General features: G+C 51.6%; 2 protein-coding genes across 6 annotated transcripts in view; one reads left to right on the top strand and one right to left on the bottom strand.

The window, feature by feature from the left end:
- Positions 1–15,071, bottom strand: part of LOC109288543 (kinesin light chain 1-like) — a 53,015-nt gene extending 37,944 nt beyond the window's left edge. For 2 of the 4 annotated variants that reach the window (XM_019504109.1, XM_019504112.1), the window contains exons 1-13: positions 15,026–15,071; positions 13,421–13,693; positions 12,901–13,131; positions 12,387–12,465; positions 12,025–12,250; positions 11,560–11,647; positions 10,896–10,997; positions 10,216–10,389; positions 9,938–10,037; positions 9,251–9,303; positions 4,788–4,855; positions 4,127–4,235; positions 2,210–2,368 (exon numbers count right to left, since the gene is read on the bottom strand). In XM_019504109.1, coding sequence (XP_019359654.1) covers positions 2,210–2,368; positions 4,127–4,235; positions 4,788–4,855; positions 9,251–9,303; positions 9,938–10,037; positions 10,216–10,389; positions 10,896–10,997; positions 11,560–11,647; positions 12,025–12,250; positions 12,387–12,465; positions 12,901–13,131; positions 13,421–13,669 — 1,638 coding nt within the window. In that variant the 5' untranslated portion in view covers positions 13,670–13,693; positions 15,026–15,071. The remainder of the gene's footprint in view (positions 1–2,209; positions 2,369–4,126; positions 4,236–4,787; positions 4,856–9,250; positions 9,304–9,937; positions 10,038–10,215; positions 10,390–10,895; positions 10,998–11,559; positions 11,648–12,024; positions 12,251–12,386; positions 12,466–12,900; positions 13,132–13,420; positions 13,694–15,025) is intronic. The other 2 variants (XM_019504110.1, XM_019504113.1) reach the window with 1 other exon arrangement.
- The window catches only part of EFL1 (elongation factor like GTPase 1), a 384,491-nt gene that overhangs the window by 332,417 nt on the left and 35,356 nt on the right, over positions 1–16,718 (top strand). The gene's annotated exons all lie outside the window — the stretch shown is intronic.

Genomic DNA, 16,718 nt, shown 5'->3' with positions numbered 1-16,718 from the left:
GGGGGGGGGGGGAAGGGTAGCTGGCATATGAGGTCAAGAATAAGGCTTCTGAGCCCTCCATATCAGAGGGAAAAAAGAGCTCTTTCCTAGGCCAACATGGATGTGCCAAGGGCTCCGACTTCCCTCATGTGGGCCCAGCAGCATGGTGGAGGTGGGGCAAGGGGGAGGCATAGGGGGTGGAAAGGAAGGTTAGGGTCTGCATCCCTCACCCAGGACTGGTGTTATCAGAGAGGGGAAGAACTCCTAGGCTCAGGGTGCAGGCCCTCAAGGAAAAGAGCTCCCAGGCCACCACCAGGACAAACAAATAAATCAAAGAGCATGGTGGTGCAAAGTGTGCAGCAAGGAGTAACCAGAGGAAACAAGCTGAGATATGAACCTTGGGGAAGCTGGGGACCCACCCTGGGAAGTCCCTCACCCTTCCTCCACACTGGAGAATGGGTTCCTGTTGATAGGCGGTACAGACTTCTTGCCTCTCTAAAATGCAGAGAATGCAAAGTCTGTCCTCTTCTATAGCAAAGCAGATAGCTGCCAGAGCTAGTGCCTTGACAACACTTCCCTTGGATAAGTAGTGAGCTGCACCCATGCGATGGAGAAATGAGACCCCAATTTCCTCTCTTGAAAAGGAGACTTAACTCCCCTCTGTTCCCTGTCCTGGAAGGCTCCTGATCAACCCTGCTCTTCTGAAAGGATATCCCATCTCCTTGTCTTTCCAGAAACGAAATAGTAGAGGTCCCTGAAGCTTGGAAAAGGCAAGTCAGAACTCCCCTCGCTCCTCCTAGTTTAGCCCTCCTGAAAGGAGGAGATCTCCCCACCAACCCACTCCCTTCATTCCCAGCCCTGCTCCCCTGGAAGAGACTCGATCTTTTCCTTTGTAGGTTACTTCACAACTGCCTCTTGGGTACAATCCACAATCAAGACAGCAAGAGACTCATATGCTGATTGGCTGTCATGGCAACAGAGTGTAATGAGTGGGGAATGAAGGAGAAGCTCATGCAGGGTTAGTGCATGGCATAGATGAGCAAGAATGGGTTAGTGAGCCAATGCAGGAGGAAAAAGGGGGTGGGGGGAGTATATTAATATAGCCAAGGCCATGGCAGCCAAGGATTGCCTAGGCAAGGCGAAGCCCACCCCAACCCAACCTGGAACATACTCCATTCCTCTGCCTCAAGTCATACCCCAGTACTAGCTATAGTACAGCCACAACCAGGGTCTCTTGGTGAAGCAGCCACCATTACAGCTGCCCTTGCTCTTTAAACCAGGGCTTGCACAGCCCCCACCTCAGCACCAGCCCCATGCAATTCATTCTCTCCTCCTGCATCCCATCACATGCCATGTCCCTTATGCTGGATACACACCTGAGCTGGTTCCAGATACCCAATCTTTGGCACCTACAGTTCACCACAAAAAAAAGGAAACTGCTCATGCTCAGAACAAATGCACCCGCCAGAGACTGCCCAGTCTTCTCTCTCTCAGGTTAACCTTCCTGAACCATCCCTCTCCCCCAACCACCCATCTACTGTCCTGCCTATGCCCTCAAAGAGACTCAACTTCTGACCTCCTCCCTTTGCTATAAACCACTGGAAGGGCATAAGGAAGCCAGAGAGGAGGGCATGGAGTCCAAGAATCTCAGCCCTCCTAGAGGCAACAGAGATGTAGTCTTCTGCAGCTGTAATTCTCTTACCACTACACACACATGCCTTCAGCACCGTGCCTTCTCAGGGTGCTGCACACAGCAGATGCAGCAGCTGCCCACAAAGCCCTCCCAGAAGTCACACACATATGGAGACAGTAGTGAGTGAGATAGTCAGTGCTCTCAGCCCTACACCAGAGAAGGGAAGCAGCAGCTTGAGTTGTTAATAGGAATGCCAACACTAGGGTTAAGGACAAGCTAAGACTGGTTTATACTGTACATTTCCAAAGCAAGGCTCAAAAGCCCATCAAAAGCAGAAGCCATTCATCAGGTGGTCCACAGAAACATACACCAGGAACAAGCACCAAGCACTCTTCTCTCTGAGCTGGCTGACTGATGGCAAGAAGGGGAAAGGGAGTGTACAGGGAATGAATGGAGGCAAACAGGGGTGCCAAGACAGGCCATCAGCTCCCTGAGACTGCAGGGGGCATCACTCCAGCAGGGGCCTTCCTCAGCCTGTACTGCCCCCTGCCTCTCACAGCCAGCCTACGCTGTTCTTGATGGTGGACTTGTACTTACCCCACTCCACTCCACGCCCATACTCACTTCCTCGCTACCGTCTGCAGCATTCTCATACTTGACATTTCCCCCAAGGTTGTCACGGCTCCTCCTCTTCTCAGCACCATCTCCCTCCTTCAGAATCTCCACCACCTTGGTCTGGTTAATGGGATCAATGCCCTGCAGAGAGGATGGAGCAAGGGAGCATCAGAATCAGGACGGGCCTATCCCTACTAGCTACCATCTCCTCCGGGGGCTTTGTTGGGGGCCATGTTGCTATTCCCCTGGTCTGAGGATCAGACACAAAAACAGATCAGCATAGACCACCAACTACCCCCATGCCAGGAGACTTACTGGGATGATCTAGCAAGTGGGTGGGGTGTGGGTACAAAGGGAGAGGGAAGAGCCCCGTGTCCCTAGGGCTACATTCTCCATCAAACCATGCTGCAGAACACCATGCAAACTGTAGGCAGACTGCCTGGAGGGCTCAGACTGGCAGAACAATAAGGTAGTTTGCAAGCCAAAGATTATTGCCTGCAACCATAGGCAGATCCAGGATTTTGTAAAGGCAGGTCTGGGAGCAGTGATCAGTGTTGCAGGGGTGGCTGCATCTCCCCTCTCAGCTTCACCGCCCCCCACACCTCCTCCTTCAGATTGCACCACAGGAGCAGAAGCCTAGGATTTTTTTTGACATCCCTGAAGCAGATAAGAATGTCCCTCCTTCCCCTCAGTTCTCTACACTGCCTTCCTTCCCCTCTATGCTCCACAGAATGTCCCCTCCTCTCGTCCCCCACCTACTGCTGCCACTTGTCCAAGTCTCTTTCTGGGCTGGAAAGAATGGGTGGTGGGGGTGAGGGCACAAGGCAGGAAAGGGAAACCTGGCAGCTGCTCCCACCCCAGCTGAGCCAGCTCCTGCACAGCCCTGGCTGGAGTCAGGAGCTTCAGAGCTGCTTCTGCCTTTCCCCCATAGCAGCTGTAAACAGTAGGGACAGCAGCAGCAGGGAATGAAAGGAGAGGTAAAAGTGCCAGTGAGCATGGAGGGGAATGTGGAGGGGATTCTTACCCACTTTGGGGGTCTTAAAGTCCCTGGGTGCTGCTCCCACAGTGTTGTCCAGAAGGGTGTGTGGGGGAGGGGGATGCAACCATGCAACCACACACCCTCTGGATCCTCCCCTGCCTGCAACACTCTGCCACTACCCTAGGCCACACTGCTCCCTTAGCCAGCCTTCTGAAATCTGAAGGAATTACCTGCCCTTTTCTCCACCCTCCAAATGTCCAGAGTGGTGTGACCACCTTTATTGGAAGCCATGCTAGGCTAGGCCTGTCAAATCATACATGTCTAGGGGCTTCATCGTTCTGTTATATCAGCACTTCAGTCCCTCCCTGTGGTCCCAGAGCACTATCTTCAGGTCTAAAAAAAAAAAAAAAAAGGGTGCTGGTTAACTGTAGAGAGGTCCTGGCAGACAGGAATAGGCTTGGTATTCTTCAGCCTTCAGCAATCACTGGTTTGGTAGAAGTTTGGCCATGCCATTCCACCAAGCCCTTAGCTACAACACTGGACTGAGGAACTAGCCCCTATCAACTTTGTTTCTATAACTCAGTCCCTGAAGTTTCCTCCCAGCCCCCAAAGTTTCTGTGAGGGAGATCACTAGCTAGACTGTTAGATCAATGATTTAAAAAAAAAACACACCTTCTCATAGCCCCCAGCCCTTTGTGATACTCAGCCAGACCTGACCTAGAGAGAAGGAAGCATGTGTTGTATACAGTTAGCTGTGGATTGCCCTGGGCTTAAATACATCAGACCAGAAGAGCCTGGAGTATCAAAACAATGCAATGTCTACAAAGTTCTGTTTGCCATTTGGATCAGCTGTGCCAGTTGCTACTATTATCTGCCAAGTAACATCCCACTACCCAGCTTCCTAGGGCTATTAGGGTTACCTGTCGCCGGGACCGCATGGCACACTCCTCCAGCGTCTCTGCTGCCTCCATCTTGCCCTGACGCCTGTACAATGCTCCCAGGTTCCGCAAGGTAGTGTTCACTGTTGGACTGAAAGACAACAGGAAACATGAGGCTGGCACATAATCTCAACTATCCTCATGGCCACAGCCTCCCTATTGGTCCCTGGCATTCCTGGAACTGGCTCTCAGCAGTATAGGACTGACTCAGCTCTGTATGCATCAGTGGCTTCCTCATTCTATGTCCACAGTTTGTATTAACTAGGAAGGCAAAAAGCACTGGGGGGGGAGCTGTTGATAACTTGCATGGTCCTGTCCAGGCTACTGGAGTGGCTCAGCAGGAGTCTTTGGACTCAAGAAGCCTGGAACCTGGCCTTCTGGGATGGCCCATATACTACAGTTCCCTGCAGAGCCTAGTTCCAGGCTCCCTGAAGACAAGTAGTAGCAGCCACAATAATACAGATGCCAAGTGTCCCCCGAGAAGCTCAGCCCCCTCACCCACCGCAAAAGCCCAACACAACTAGCACAAATGAAGAACATGGGGAAAAGAGCACCTTGGTCCCAGAAGGGATCAGCTACAGAGCTGGATGCAATGGCCCATAGCTCAGCATAGATGGGTAGATTCAATGAGCCTTCATCTTACCTGCTGACCTTGCAAGCTTTGTACCAGCCACCGTACTCAGCATAAGGGGTGCTATCTCGGTGTTTGCTCTGCAAGACAAGGGGAGAAAAGGGATAGTTAGATCAGCCTTTGGCTACTGTTTTTCCTCATCCTTCCTGCCTGACCAGTAAGTGTAAGATCAGGATTCATGTCCCAGGCATACTCCCCCTCTGCCCGTGAGTCCCAGTTACCCACTGCTAGGTCTTACTCCACTGCTTTGGCCTATGGCAGCTCAGCATCTGGCCATCACTAGAACCTTAAACCCCCTGGGGATCTGCATTAAGAACCCCCAGGTCCCTTGGGGACAATTTAAACCATAAAACACATCCTCAGGCAATGGTGCTTTCAGACTGTCCTGGTGCTGGTGCAGTGGGGGCTCCTTCACCTACTGCCCAGCCTCAGCTCTTTGACACAGTATTACCACAAGCATTACTGCTGGTTCCCAAGCCAGCAAGACACATATACAATGAATGTGAGCCAGCAATAACACATGATGCCACTGGAGCACAACATGAGATTATATTAAGAACTACAGAATCCCAGAGTTGGGATAAAAAGCCCAGAAACCTAGTCCCTTTGATCTCAGCAGCTTGACTATCTGAGGTGATATGTGCCCAAATCTAGGGCAAGCAGCAGAAACTGGGGGCTTAGCACCACCTAACATCCGCACCTTTTTTTCTATCTTAACTGCTAGTTAAGATCCACCAGGCTCATTTCAGCAGTCTGGCTCAAGCATCCTGTTCCTCAAGAGAATCTCCTTGCTGGGGCAAGTCTTTCTAAAAAGAAGAATGCCCAGCCCCAAGTACTAAATTCCAGGGCAGACAGCATCTGAGTGACACCATGCTGGCTATCTTTAGGAGCTGGACCACTCCACCTGGCCCTCATTCAGCTGGCTGGCAAAGGACAACCTAGGCCTGGACAGGGTCAAAACCTAAGCTAGCAGGCTTGCTGACACCACCTCAAAGGGAAATGCCTCAGTCAAATCTCAGTTAGCTGTGGGTAGCCACAGGCTATATGTTCACAGCTCCTGTCTGCCTGCAAGGCCAAGCGTGCTCTGCAGGAATTTGGATCCCTCTGTCTGCAACTGTTCCTGCATGGGTAGATGATCAGTCTCAATGTCACAGGAACAGGTGATGGCATCAGTAGGCCACAAGGTGCTGCCCACCTCAGCAGTGGAAAAAGAATGTGTCTAACATTCCAACTACCACTTTGCAGAGCACAGCTGGGGCCGCTGCTGGCATCCCACAGCTTAGGGGTTGACTTTGCACACAGCTTCCAGAAATAAACAGCAAGAAGTTGGGCGCTACAATTCAATGGCCCATGCGGCCATCTGGAGGCAAAGTACACCCATGGTCTGGAGGTTGGTGTGCCCCAAAGCTTGACTATACATCACCCTAACATGCACTGTCTTTCATTGCACAGGGGCTGGGAGTCTGACAGCTCATGTTCTGCTGCAGGATATTCACCTAGCACAAACAACCTGCACCTGGACCCCTGCCCAAGCCTGAGGCTCCTAACCTGCAACAGAACTGTCTCTCTCAGACAAGGTCAAATGTCATGTGGAGAAGCATCTCAGCAAATTCACCATACCAACCTTTAGTCTCCTGCAGTGGAGCTGCCCATGAATGGGCCCTGCATCCATCACAGGCATGGTCCCACAGCCAAGGGCCTTATGCATCTGGCTCCTCCCCAGAACCAATGGAGCACAGTTGGCTTGATGACTGAGTAAGGGAAATGTCCTCTACTCGGTCTTCAAGCCTTTCAGCCCCGTCCCCATGTCTATGGGAGCCTCCAAGAATCTAAGCAGCACAGGCTAGGAGGACTTGCAGTTAGGGCCTCTTGTCTCTGGAGAGTTACAGCATGCTTGGCAGTAGGAGACAGACTGTGGCACAAACTCTGCATTACCTCCTTACCCTTGCTTTGAAACTGACCTGCTACGCACTGCAACATTACCCCTCACCCCCAGGATCTCCATGTGTGTATATTCACCAGCAAAGAGTCAGGGGATTCCAGTAGCCCATACCCTCCCTACCCACAGATGTTTAGCAATGAAACTGCCCCATGCCCACCGCTGCCTTGACACTGGCAAATCCACCCTTCCCAGCATTTAACCCCAACGCAGCACCACTGTATGAAACAAACAAGAAAAAAAGTGAAGCTCTGGAAGATGGGTTTGACATTTTTTAATAGAAGACAGACAGATAAGCTGCCAAAACTTGTACCACAGTAAGGGATGGAGTGGTGGGAGCAGGGGTAAGCTAGCACTGAGAACAGCTCAGGAAGGGCCTGCCTGCTAGTGCTCCACTCCAGGTCTAAGGTGGGAAGATGCCCCTGAACTAAAATCTAGTACCTCCCTCTTCTATCCAGGTCATAGCTGTCAGCATCTACACTAGCCCTAGAACTGAAGTAAGAAGATACCAGGACACCAACAGCTGCTAATCAAAAGAAACTGTTAATTGAGTGCACTGGGAAGAGATGGGGGCAGAAGATAGACTCTTCCCATCCCCTGCCCTTCTGTCGCCCACCCACACTAGACTCAGTAAGTCTCTAGTCTCAGCAGTAGCCCTAAAGTATCTCAGCCCTATACACAGAGCAGAGACTCTACAGGGCCTGAGCCACAATACTAGTTCTATGCTGATGGTCATGACAGGAGTCCAGCTTTGGGAGGGGATGTTCACACTGAGCATACATAGGGAGCAGGAGGTGGGGTGGAGGCGCTGGGAGAGCAGGGCATGAGGGATGTCTCAAGATCCAGACATGGAGGGTGGTAACTAGTAGAGGAGCTCAGGCAGCTAAAAGACCTTCCCCAGTACAGTTGCTGTAGGGTGGGGAAGAATGCCTTTCCACAGACCTCCTGGCAACCCAGACCAAATGCATGCATGTCAGCCATGCCTGCTACAACACTTGCTCTGGGATATGTCCCCCCCACCCAGCCCTGCAGCTGCCTGGCAGATAGAGCTCTGGGTACATGGGGAGAGCAGCTAGATAAGCTGAGCAGTTCCTTTGGGGGAAGCTTGGCAGTACAGGAAGCAGAGGGCCTCTCCTCCACTCCCCCACCAGGCACTGCTTTGGAGTAGCTGGCACAGAAAAAAGTTCCATTCTGCTGCCACAGCCCAAACCCTGCCATGCCAGGGCTCTCCTCCTCATCAACACTTCTCTGTATATAGAGCAACCTAGAAAGCTGGTATAGGAAAGGCACATTAATTCCAGCACACCCCCTTCTTGCATAGATAGCACTTTGGCATCTCCTGGAAGGGCTAAAGATCTAGATGGCATAGGATATCTTAGAGAGAGAACACAAACGAGAGAAAGACAGGAGACAGAGAACAAACAAGAGAGAGAATGAACGAATGAAGAGATGCCTTGTAATGCTTTCACCCACATTACAAAGATAAGGCCTTTTACTGAAGCATCCCCTTCACTCTCCAGGAGAGAACAGGGAGTCCAGCCCATCCCTCAGCTGCCAGCCTACTGACAAGTGCTGAGCTTCACTACCTACCAATTTCCAAATTGGATCCCTCCCCACAACCTACTCTTCTCCAGATAATCCCCATCTGCAAACCCCGCTGGGCATGTGTCTAAGAGACCACAGACCCGTACGGGAATGGTGGCACTACAGCCCTCCTACGACCTTGCACACAAGTTATGGGAACCTTCTACCTCTCCAAGTTGCTAGCTCAGTGCCATGCAGAGGCATGTCTGCTTGCAAAGCTTCTACCATACAACTGGAAGGAGCCAGGAACTGGTGCCCGCCCTCCCTCCCTCCCAAGGCCCAGTGCTCCATGAGGCTACAGAGGCAGACTTATTGTCCTGGCTTTGAGGAGGCCCAGGCAGAATTCTATGACCTGTTCCTGCTTAAGCCATAAATTGCAAAAGGCTCTTTAGAAAGGTGATGGCAACAGCATGCTGCAGCATTCTCCCAGGTCTGTCTGCCACTTCTCAGGCTCTCCAGCCCCACAATCAGCCCTATGGGCTGCCCCAGGAATGAATGGTGGGGTGAGCAGTAGAGGCTAAGTTCCTGTGGTACAGCAACACTGCCTCTCCGCCGTCTTCTGCATCCAACATGTCCTAGGGAGAGCACTACAAGCAAAGAGAAAACATGCAGGCACAGCCAGAGCAAGCTTCACCCCCCACTCCAAAGAGCAGCTAGACCCCTGCCACCCACTGTCATCCATTCCTATATCAGCTCCAGTGAGTAGCTGCGGTGCCCTCCCTCCCAGGCCTCCTCTGTATGACTATGCTATCCCCGAGCCTAGAGGCTGCCACTGGGGGCCTCATTCTCATGCCTGTTCCCCCTGCTGGCCAGAACCAGGTGCAGAATCTGCTTTGTTGTACATACACCAGAGACAACTCCTGACTGTGGCAAATAGAAAATACTCCAGCCCCCAAAATGCTCCCTATGCCCCATCCCAGCTGTGGGGCTGAGCTGTTCTGAGGTCACTCACCTTGCTCATCTCCTCCCTCTCCTCTGCATGCATCCAGATCGGCTTGTGCTCATCTGTGCAGGAAGAACACAGGAGAGCACTGCTCATCATCTTGCCATGCTCCTTCAGAGGGGCTAGGCTGCAGCACTACTCCCTGATTCCAAACAGGGGGCCCCTCTAGCAAGCAAGGGAGCATGGTACAGGGCCAGCCTGGAAAGAGGCAGAGAATGCCTGTGGGGGACGTGCCCACTGTTTCAGAGAATACCTCCTACTGCTCTCTCTCTGGGAAGCCATCTATTTTGATGGCCTCTCCTTTGAGCAGACCCATGCCTCAGCACAGGCACAGCACCTGCTTGTTACAGTTGCTCCTCTCCACATGTTTCCAAACAGGACTTCCTTTGAAACCCACCAGCCACTGACCCAGCAGAAGCTGAGAGCAATCTATTTGCCTGCATGAGTTGGAAGGAAAGGGCAGAACAGCATAAAATGCAAAACAGAACCTAGGGCCAGCTCTTCAGGCAAACTGCTACAAAGCCTGGGAGGTGCATCGTGCCCCACCTGGCTGAGATCAGCAGACTGCATGGAGGCAGGTGCCAAATGCAGTGAAACCTTGCAGAGATACCTTCCATCTGCGTAGGAGCGCTGCACCCAGCCACTGGGAGGCCGGTCCCAGGGCCCAAGCTAGACTCCCCATCCAGTTGTACGTACCATCTACAGAGCCAAACTCCTTCACATGGGCACGAGTGAGGATCTCCTTGTACAGCACCTCAGCTTCCTTGTACTTGCCTTGTTTAAGGTAGCAGGAGGCCTGTAGCCAACACAGAGCATGCGGTTCAAGCCCCAAGAGATGATTACATCACAGCTCCCCCTTTTCAGAAAGTTCCCCACTGTTTCCTCCTCCACCTCTTACACAGATGGTATCCCCAGCCTCCCACATCCCTTACCCAGCCCCCTCCACCTTGTAAGAAGAACCCAGACAGACCCACCAGGTTGTTCTTGGTTTTGGCCACGTTCGGGTCATCAGGGCCCAGGCAACTCTCGTAGATCTCCAATGCCCGACAGTAGTAGTACTCAACCTCCTCATATTTGCCCTGATTCTGGCACAGCAGCGCCAGGTTGTTCAGCTGCTTGGCCACATCCGGGTGGTCTTTGCCTAGGACCTGGGAAGCCAGAGAAGAGAGATATCAGATAGAAGCCCCTTCAAGACCATTTTAAGCCCTTGGAGATGGCATGGAAGCTTCTCCTCAGAATCCTGGATATCCCAAGCTCTGCCTAGAGGGGCCCTATCTAGAAGATCATTTGCCTAGCACCCCTAGAATGAAAGACAGGAAGCAAGAAGACTCTAAATGGCCCCTCAGTGTGTATGATCTTTAAGCTCCTGTAAGCCCAAGTCTTAGGGAGGATGGGAGAAGAGCTGCCATAATGTCAGTCTGAAGCAAAGCTGAAAGGAAAGAGACAATAAGGCAGAGGTCAGCAGCACTAGGGAATGTTACAGGAACCAGACAGTTATTTGTAGGACATGGGACACTTCTTCCCACCCAGACTGGGGGGACTATACTGGTACCATTTCCTGCATTTCTGAAAGTAAAGGAGCAGGACACCAGGAGGAATTGGGACTGGTGCCCTCCTGCAGAACCCTGAAGAGGGCGAGTAACGGGGCTGATACCTTCTCACGGATTTCTAGGGCTCGTTTGCACAGTGGCTCTGCCTCCTTGTACTTCCCTCTTTTGCCATAGAGAACAGCCAGGTTGTTCAGTGTTGCTGCTACCTGCAAAAACATAAGTCACATCCAGTGAAGCGGAGACGGACTCAGAAAAAAAAAAATAAAAATGAGAAAGTGATGGGAGTTGGTGGGAACATGGACATTAGTTCCTTCTCACTCAGCACTGGCACACAGTACCTTGTGAGACAGCAGCAAGAGCATCCTAGTACCTCAAACAAGTAGGAGCAACCCAGAGCCATCAGCTGGTATTGGGGGTATTCAGAAAGGCTGCAGGGAATTAATACTGTTCTGGAGGAGTTTGACAGAATTCAGGATTGGGACAGCACAGCCAGTCATCCAAGCATGAGGCTTGGGGAGTTGGGGCAGAGTACTGGGTACCAGCCCTGCAAAGAGATCCCCACAACCCAATGCCACAGTACATATGGCTCTCCTTGGGTACCTGCAGTCCCAGCAACACTACCTAGCCTGTAGCCTCATAGCCAGAGATGACCTAGCCATGGATAACAAGGGAAGCATGACACAGAATTTGGGCAACACTCTCAAGCCCTGCACTACCAATGCCGGGGGGTAAGGACCAACACCTTGGGCAAGGGTGAAAGATACTCACTGCAGGGTGGTCTTTGCCCAGGGTCTTCTCACGAATTGAGAGTGCATCATTCAGCAAATGAGCTGCCTCTTTGTATTTATTCTGATCCCTGCAGTGCAGAGCCAGACAATTATTGCAGGTCTAAGGTACTGACATCCAGAACATGCAAAGCTTGGTAAAACACTGCCACCCCACCCCTTTCCAAGAGACTTTCCCCCCCACAACCCATTGCTTTCTCCAAAGTCCAGCCTGCACTGTGCTGCCCTCAAATTCAGCCCCCTACAACACTCTCACAATTTATCAACAGGGCCTGCCCATCCCACAGTTCTCTGTGATCTCCACATATACTAACAAGGCCCAGACTGCAAGATGGTTACTGACCCACAGCCTTTTTCTAGAGGCAGATTCTGCCAGTTGGTGGACTCCACATCTGCATAAGGCCTGTATTGGCACATCAGATAGAGCAGCAAAGCCCTGCTTCCTTACCTGTATACAAGCGCCAGGATGTTGAGCATGGTAGCCACATCAGGATGATCATGGCCTGAAGTCTTCTCTAGATCTTCCAGTGCCTGCTTGCAGAGTGGCACAGCCACCTCATAACGCCCCTGTGAGGCATACTGAATCACCAGGTTGTGGAGGGTACGCAGGCGTGCCGGAATCTCATAACCACCCTGCTGAGCTGCTGCCGCTGCACTGCTGTGCTGGTGGGGCACTGCAGAACACACAAAGGGAGTCAACTGGGGGGTGCAAGCTATGCTGCTCCCACTTTCCCCAAGCCAGCCTGGGCTTTTGGTGCAGGAACCAGCAGTCAGGTTGGGTGGGGGCAGTGCATGAAGCAGAACACTTACATCCTGGGCCATGCTCCTCCTCCTCATTGGGGAACAGATCATCTAGAGAGTCCTTGGTAGAGTCACCTTCTTTCTCCTCCTAACAAAGAGAGAGAAGGAAGCACAAAACCGGCCACATGTGCTATCAGCATCTCTGGGAATTTACATCATATAAAACAGATCAGTAAAAACATGCATCAGTAAAGAAATTTGGCTATCAGTAAAAGGTTTGCAGATTGTCAGTTAATAAGAACACCCTCCCCCCCTCCAACTTCTCTTGGGTTGGGAACCCAGCTCCAAGTCTTGATGGGCCTGTGTGCTGTGATGTGGGGTCCTGCCTAAGCCCAGCAGGAAGACACCTACCCCCTTTACCCTCCCTACTTTGAGGCTAAAGGAGCCCCTGCAGGTGTGGGAAGAGGTGCATGCCAGGGACTGTGAAATGAACTGCTAGACTCAGGCTGCAAAAATTGGGCACCCTGCTCATGCCCATGGGATTGTTCTGGGCACGAGTGCACCTTGCAGCACCAACTCTTACCGAAGGGGAGACATCCTCATCGTATTTCTTCAGCTGGTTCATGAACTCCAGGTGCTTCTTCTCCTCTTCTAGCTGGGCCACAGTCTGCTCACTGCGCTGCAGCTTCTGCTGGGTGTTGGCCAGCTCATCCCGCAGCCACTGGTTCTCCTGGCACAGTCTCCGTACCTGAGCGCGCAGTTTCTGCTTTTCTGATTCCACAGCATTCAGGTGGTTGGACAGAGCCATCATCACCTGGACCAGAAACACCAATGAGGCCACAATTAATCCAACAAGAGGAGCTGAACAACTCCCCAGTGTGCCAAGTGTTCCCCCGCCCTGATGTGCCAAGGCTACCTTCATAAAGGAAGCACCTCCCTAACCCTTCCATCTCTTGATATGGAGATTAGACATTACCAGGCTCAGGTGCAGATTAAGCATGCTGCCCCTGGGACAAGCAAAGCAGTATTAGCCCTCCTGCAATGGCCCCAGCCACTGTGCTGCAGGGTCCTTTCCCAGCATACTCTGTAGCAGAGCCTCTCACCTGAGCCTCCCCAAGTCCCAGCTCAATCATTTCCACCGACTTGCGGAGCAGGTTGGATTTCTCATGCACTAAGTTAGCCTCCTCATCCTTCTTCAGACACTTGATGGTTTCTAGCAGGCTGTGTAGGATGGAGTTGTGCTCATTCTTGAGGGCCTCCAGCCCCTGCATCACCAGCTTGGTATTGGATATTATCTCCTCCTGGCTCAGTTTGTCCAGCTTCTCCTCCCTTGGATACACCATGGTGGACATAGTCTTTTTTCCCCACACAGACACCTGAGGAGAAAATCAAAGCGTGTTAACATTCCACCAGAGAAACATGTACTTAATGGAGGCTGAAGAGCTCCAGGCCCAGACAGTTCAGAGGGGAGGCCAAGGATTGGGATGGGAACAGTGTTGCCCTCTCCCAGTTCTTCCCTTCCTGGCCTACACAGTGCAAGGGGACAGGTAGGGAGCAGGGAGTGCTGGCTGTCACTTGGAGCAGCATACTTAGGCAGGAGACAGAGGGTCAGCATTAGAACCAGCTGCCTCCTCACTTCCCACAATTTTGACAGCCAAGAAAGTGAATTTAGCAATCACTCAAAACCTAAATAAAGTCAGCAAGAACTGCAGTAGAGACACTTTGAGCTCAGAGGTCATCAGAACTGAGCTGGGAACCAAGTGCAAGGAGTCTCCAGGAACACTCAGTGCCTGTTGTTGGCTGTGGGAGAAAGAAGAGGGGGAGATGGAAAGAAGCCAAGCAAAGCAGCTTGCTTCCTCAGTGGCAAGTCCCTTAGAAAAGCAGGCAAAGAGGCGCGCACAGTGCACCACTCAGCCAGCCTACAGACCACAAACCTCCCCCACTGCCTTGAAGGTCAGACCCAAAGAGCAGAGAACAGGACCACAGAGTTTGCAGAAAGCAAGAGGGAAAAGATCCACATATAGCCCTGCAGGTTTGTTTGCCTGTGGGGTTTGCTGGCATTACTGTACTACCCCAATAGCAGTTATACCACTGTATCCACCCCCATTTGGGCACACTTCACCCAGAACAAGCAGCTTTTCTTCCACTACGCTTGATTTTTTTTGCTGACAGCCCGGGTAGTGTTGTCAGAAGTGGAAGAATTGAGACTCTTTGGTTTGAGGGTTCCATGTCATCTTTTTCCTTCCCATGCCTTGGTGTCCCCACACAACAGAACAGTACCAACCTGCTTGCCCCTGTAAGAGTTAGTATGTATGCAGCATCCTGATTAGCCTCAGGATCCTGCATCAGAGCCCTACTTCATGAATGGGAGCAGCACGCACTCAGGAGCCCCAAGCCAGAATTAACTGTTATCAGAGGAAAAGGCTGCCACACTTGAGAGCTCTGCCACTCAGAGCATATGACACACTGGACATACAAACAACTACCCATAACGTTAAGTCAGACATGCCCTTGGTCCCTTCTCCCCCCTGTCCAAAATCTGCCCTCTCCATGCCCATGTCCAGAGTCAGGGTACCAAATGGAAGTGACCCCTCTAGTGCTTGGCCCCTTTGGACTCCAACTTGAGCATTCCAGCTGTCCCCACTTAAAAAAAAGCTTAACAAGAGCCTTGAGACAGAACCTGCAGCCTCAGACAAGCCACTGCTTACCTTGCCCAGTGACTAGCAAGTGCTGAACTCTCCTCTAGATCTAGAACTGGGATGCATCTATGGCACTGACTTGATGTGCAGCAGCCACTGGTGGGGTCTGCCAAGCAGCACCTCTGTGGGCAGAGAGCTATAATAGGCAAAGCAACCTGAACTCATGTGACCCTGCTGGCAGGAAGCTGGCAGTCAGCCAAGGTATTACACCAGCCGGGCAAGTGAGGGAAGGCAGTGCCAACAGATTTGTCTTTGTTCTGCTCTGTAGACCCACCTCTGTGTATTTTGGGTCCTTTGCTCAGCAACAGCTGCCTGCCTGTTTACAGAAGCAAACAAATCCTGTTTCACGTGCAGCACAAGGGAAGCCAGAGCAATGCCCGTCTCTGCAAAGTCCCACCCTAGCTGGGCACTCCCACCACTTTCAGGGAGGCAGCTGCTCAGCTCAAAGGGCTTCCAAGAGTCTCTAGTGCCAAGGCAGTCCTAGCGAGAGCACCGGCATACTTAAACGTGGAGAAGATTGTCCAAATATAGTGAGATAGTGTAGCAGAAGGGGAGTAGCCAGGCAAAGAACAAGGGAACTGCTATGCAGGTATGGAGCAAAACTGGCTCTGCAAGGTACTGTGCAATGGGACAGAAGACAAGGATGATCACAGCACATCCTGGGAAGCAATTCTGAGGGAGCCAAATATGATGAAGGGAGTCTTCACCATATCTGCAGTGGTTTGGAAGAGGAAATTTATTTATAGTTTAGATTTATAACCCACCCTATCCAGCAGGCTCAGAGTGGCTTACAACAAACCATCCCCACAGATCATAGGTTGAAAGAACCTCAGAAAGAAGTAAAGGTAGATGTTATTTACTTGCATTTTAAAAAGGCTTTTGACACAGTGTTGCACCTAATTCTTATAAGTAAACTAAGTAGCTGTGACATGGATTTTTTTCAGTCAGGTGGGTGGAAAACTGGCTTATGGGACACCCAGAGAGTGGTGGTGGATGGGTTGGTTTCTACCTGGAGAGATGGGGGTAGTGGTGTCCCCCAAGGCTCTGTCCTTGGACCAGCACTGTTCAACATCTTCATCAGTGATTTGGATGAGGGGTTAGAAAGCACTCTGTCCAAATTCGCAGATGACACCAAACTATGGGATATAGTAAACACACTAGAGGGTAGGCAGCAAATTCAGACAGATTTGGACAGACAGGGGAAGTGGGCGGATCAGAATAGGATGCAATTTAACAAAGATAAGTGCAAAGGGCTGCACCTCGGGAGAAAGAATCACCAATATACCTATAGACTGGGAAGTCCCACTCTAAGTAGCACAGCAGCAGAAAGGGATCTTGGAGTCAGTCAACACAAAAATGAACATGAGTCGCCAATGTGACAAGGTAATAAGTAAGGCTAACCATGCTCTTTCCTGCATTAGCAGGTGTGTCACAAGCACATCTAGGGAGGTGATACTTCCCCTCTGTGCAGCATCAGTGAGGCTGCAGCTAGAGTACTGCATCCAGTTTTGGGCACTGCACTTCAAGAGGGAGGTGGAGAACCTGGAAAGGGTTCAGAGGAGGGCTACTCTTATGGTTGAGGGCCTGCGGGCAAGATCTTATGAACACAGATTGAGGGACCCAAATCTCTTCAACCTCCGCAAGACAAGGCTGAGAGGTGATCTTGTGGCTGTCTATAAGCTTGTCGGGGGGGGGGGGGGGG

This window comes from Gavialis gangeticus, unplaced genomic scaffold (genome assembly GCF_001723915.1).
Source record: "Gavialis gangeticus isolate Ggan-Ray unplaced genomic scaffold, GavGan_comp1, whole genome shotgun sequence".
NCBI classification, from domain to species: Eukaryota; Metazoa; Chordata; order Crocodylia; family Gavialidae; genus Gavialis; species Gavialis gangeticus.
Note: the sequence above shows the minus strand (reverse complement) of the source record. Positions and strands in the feature narration are given on the sequence as shown.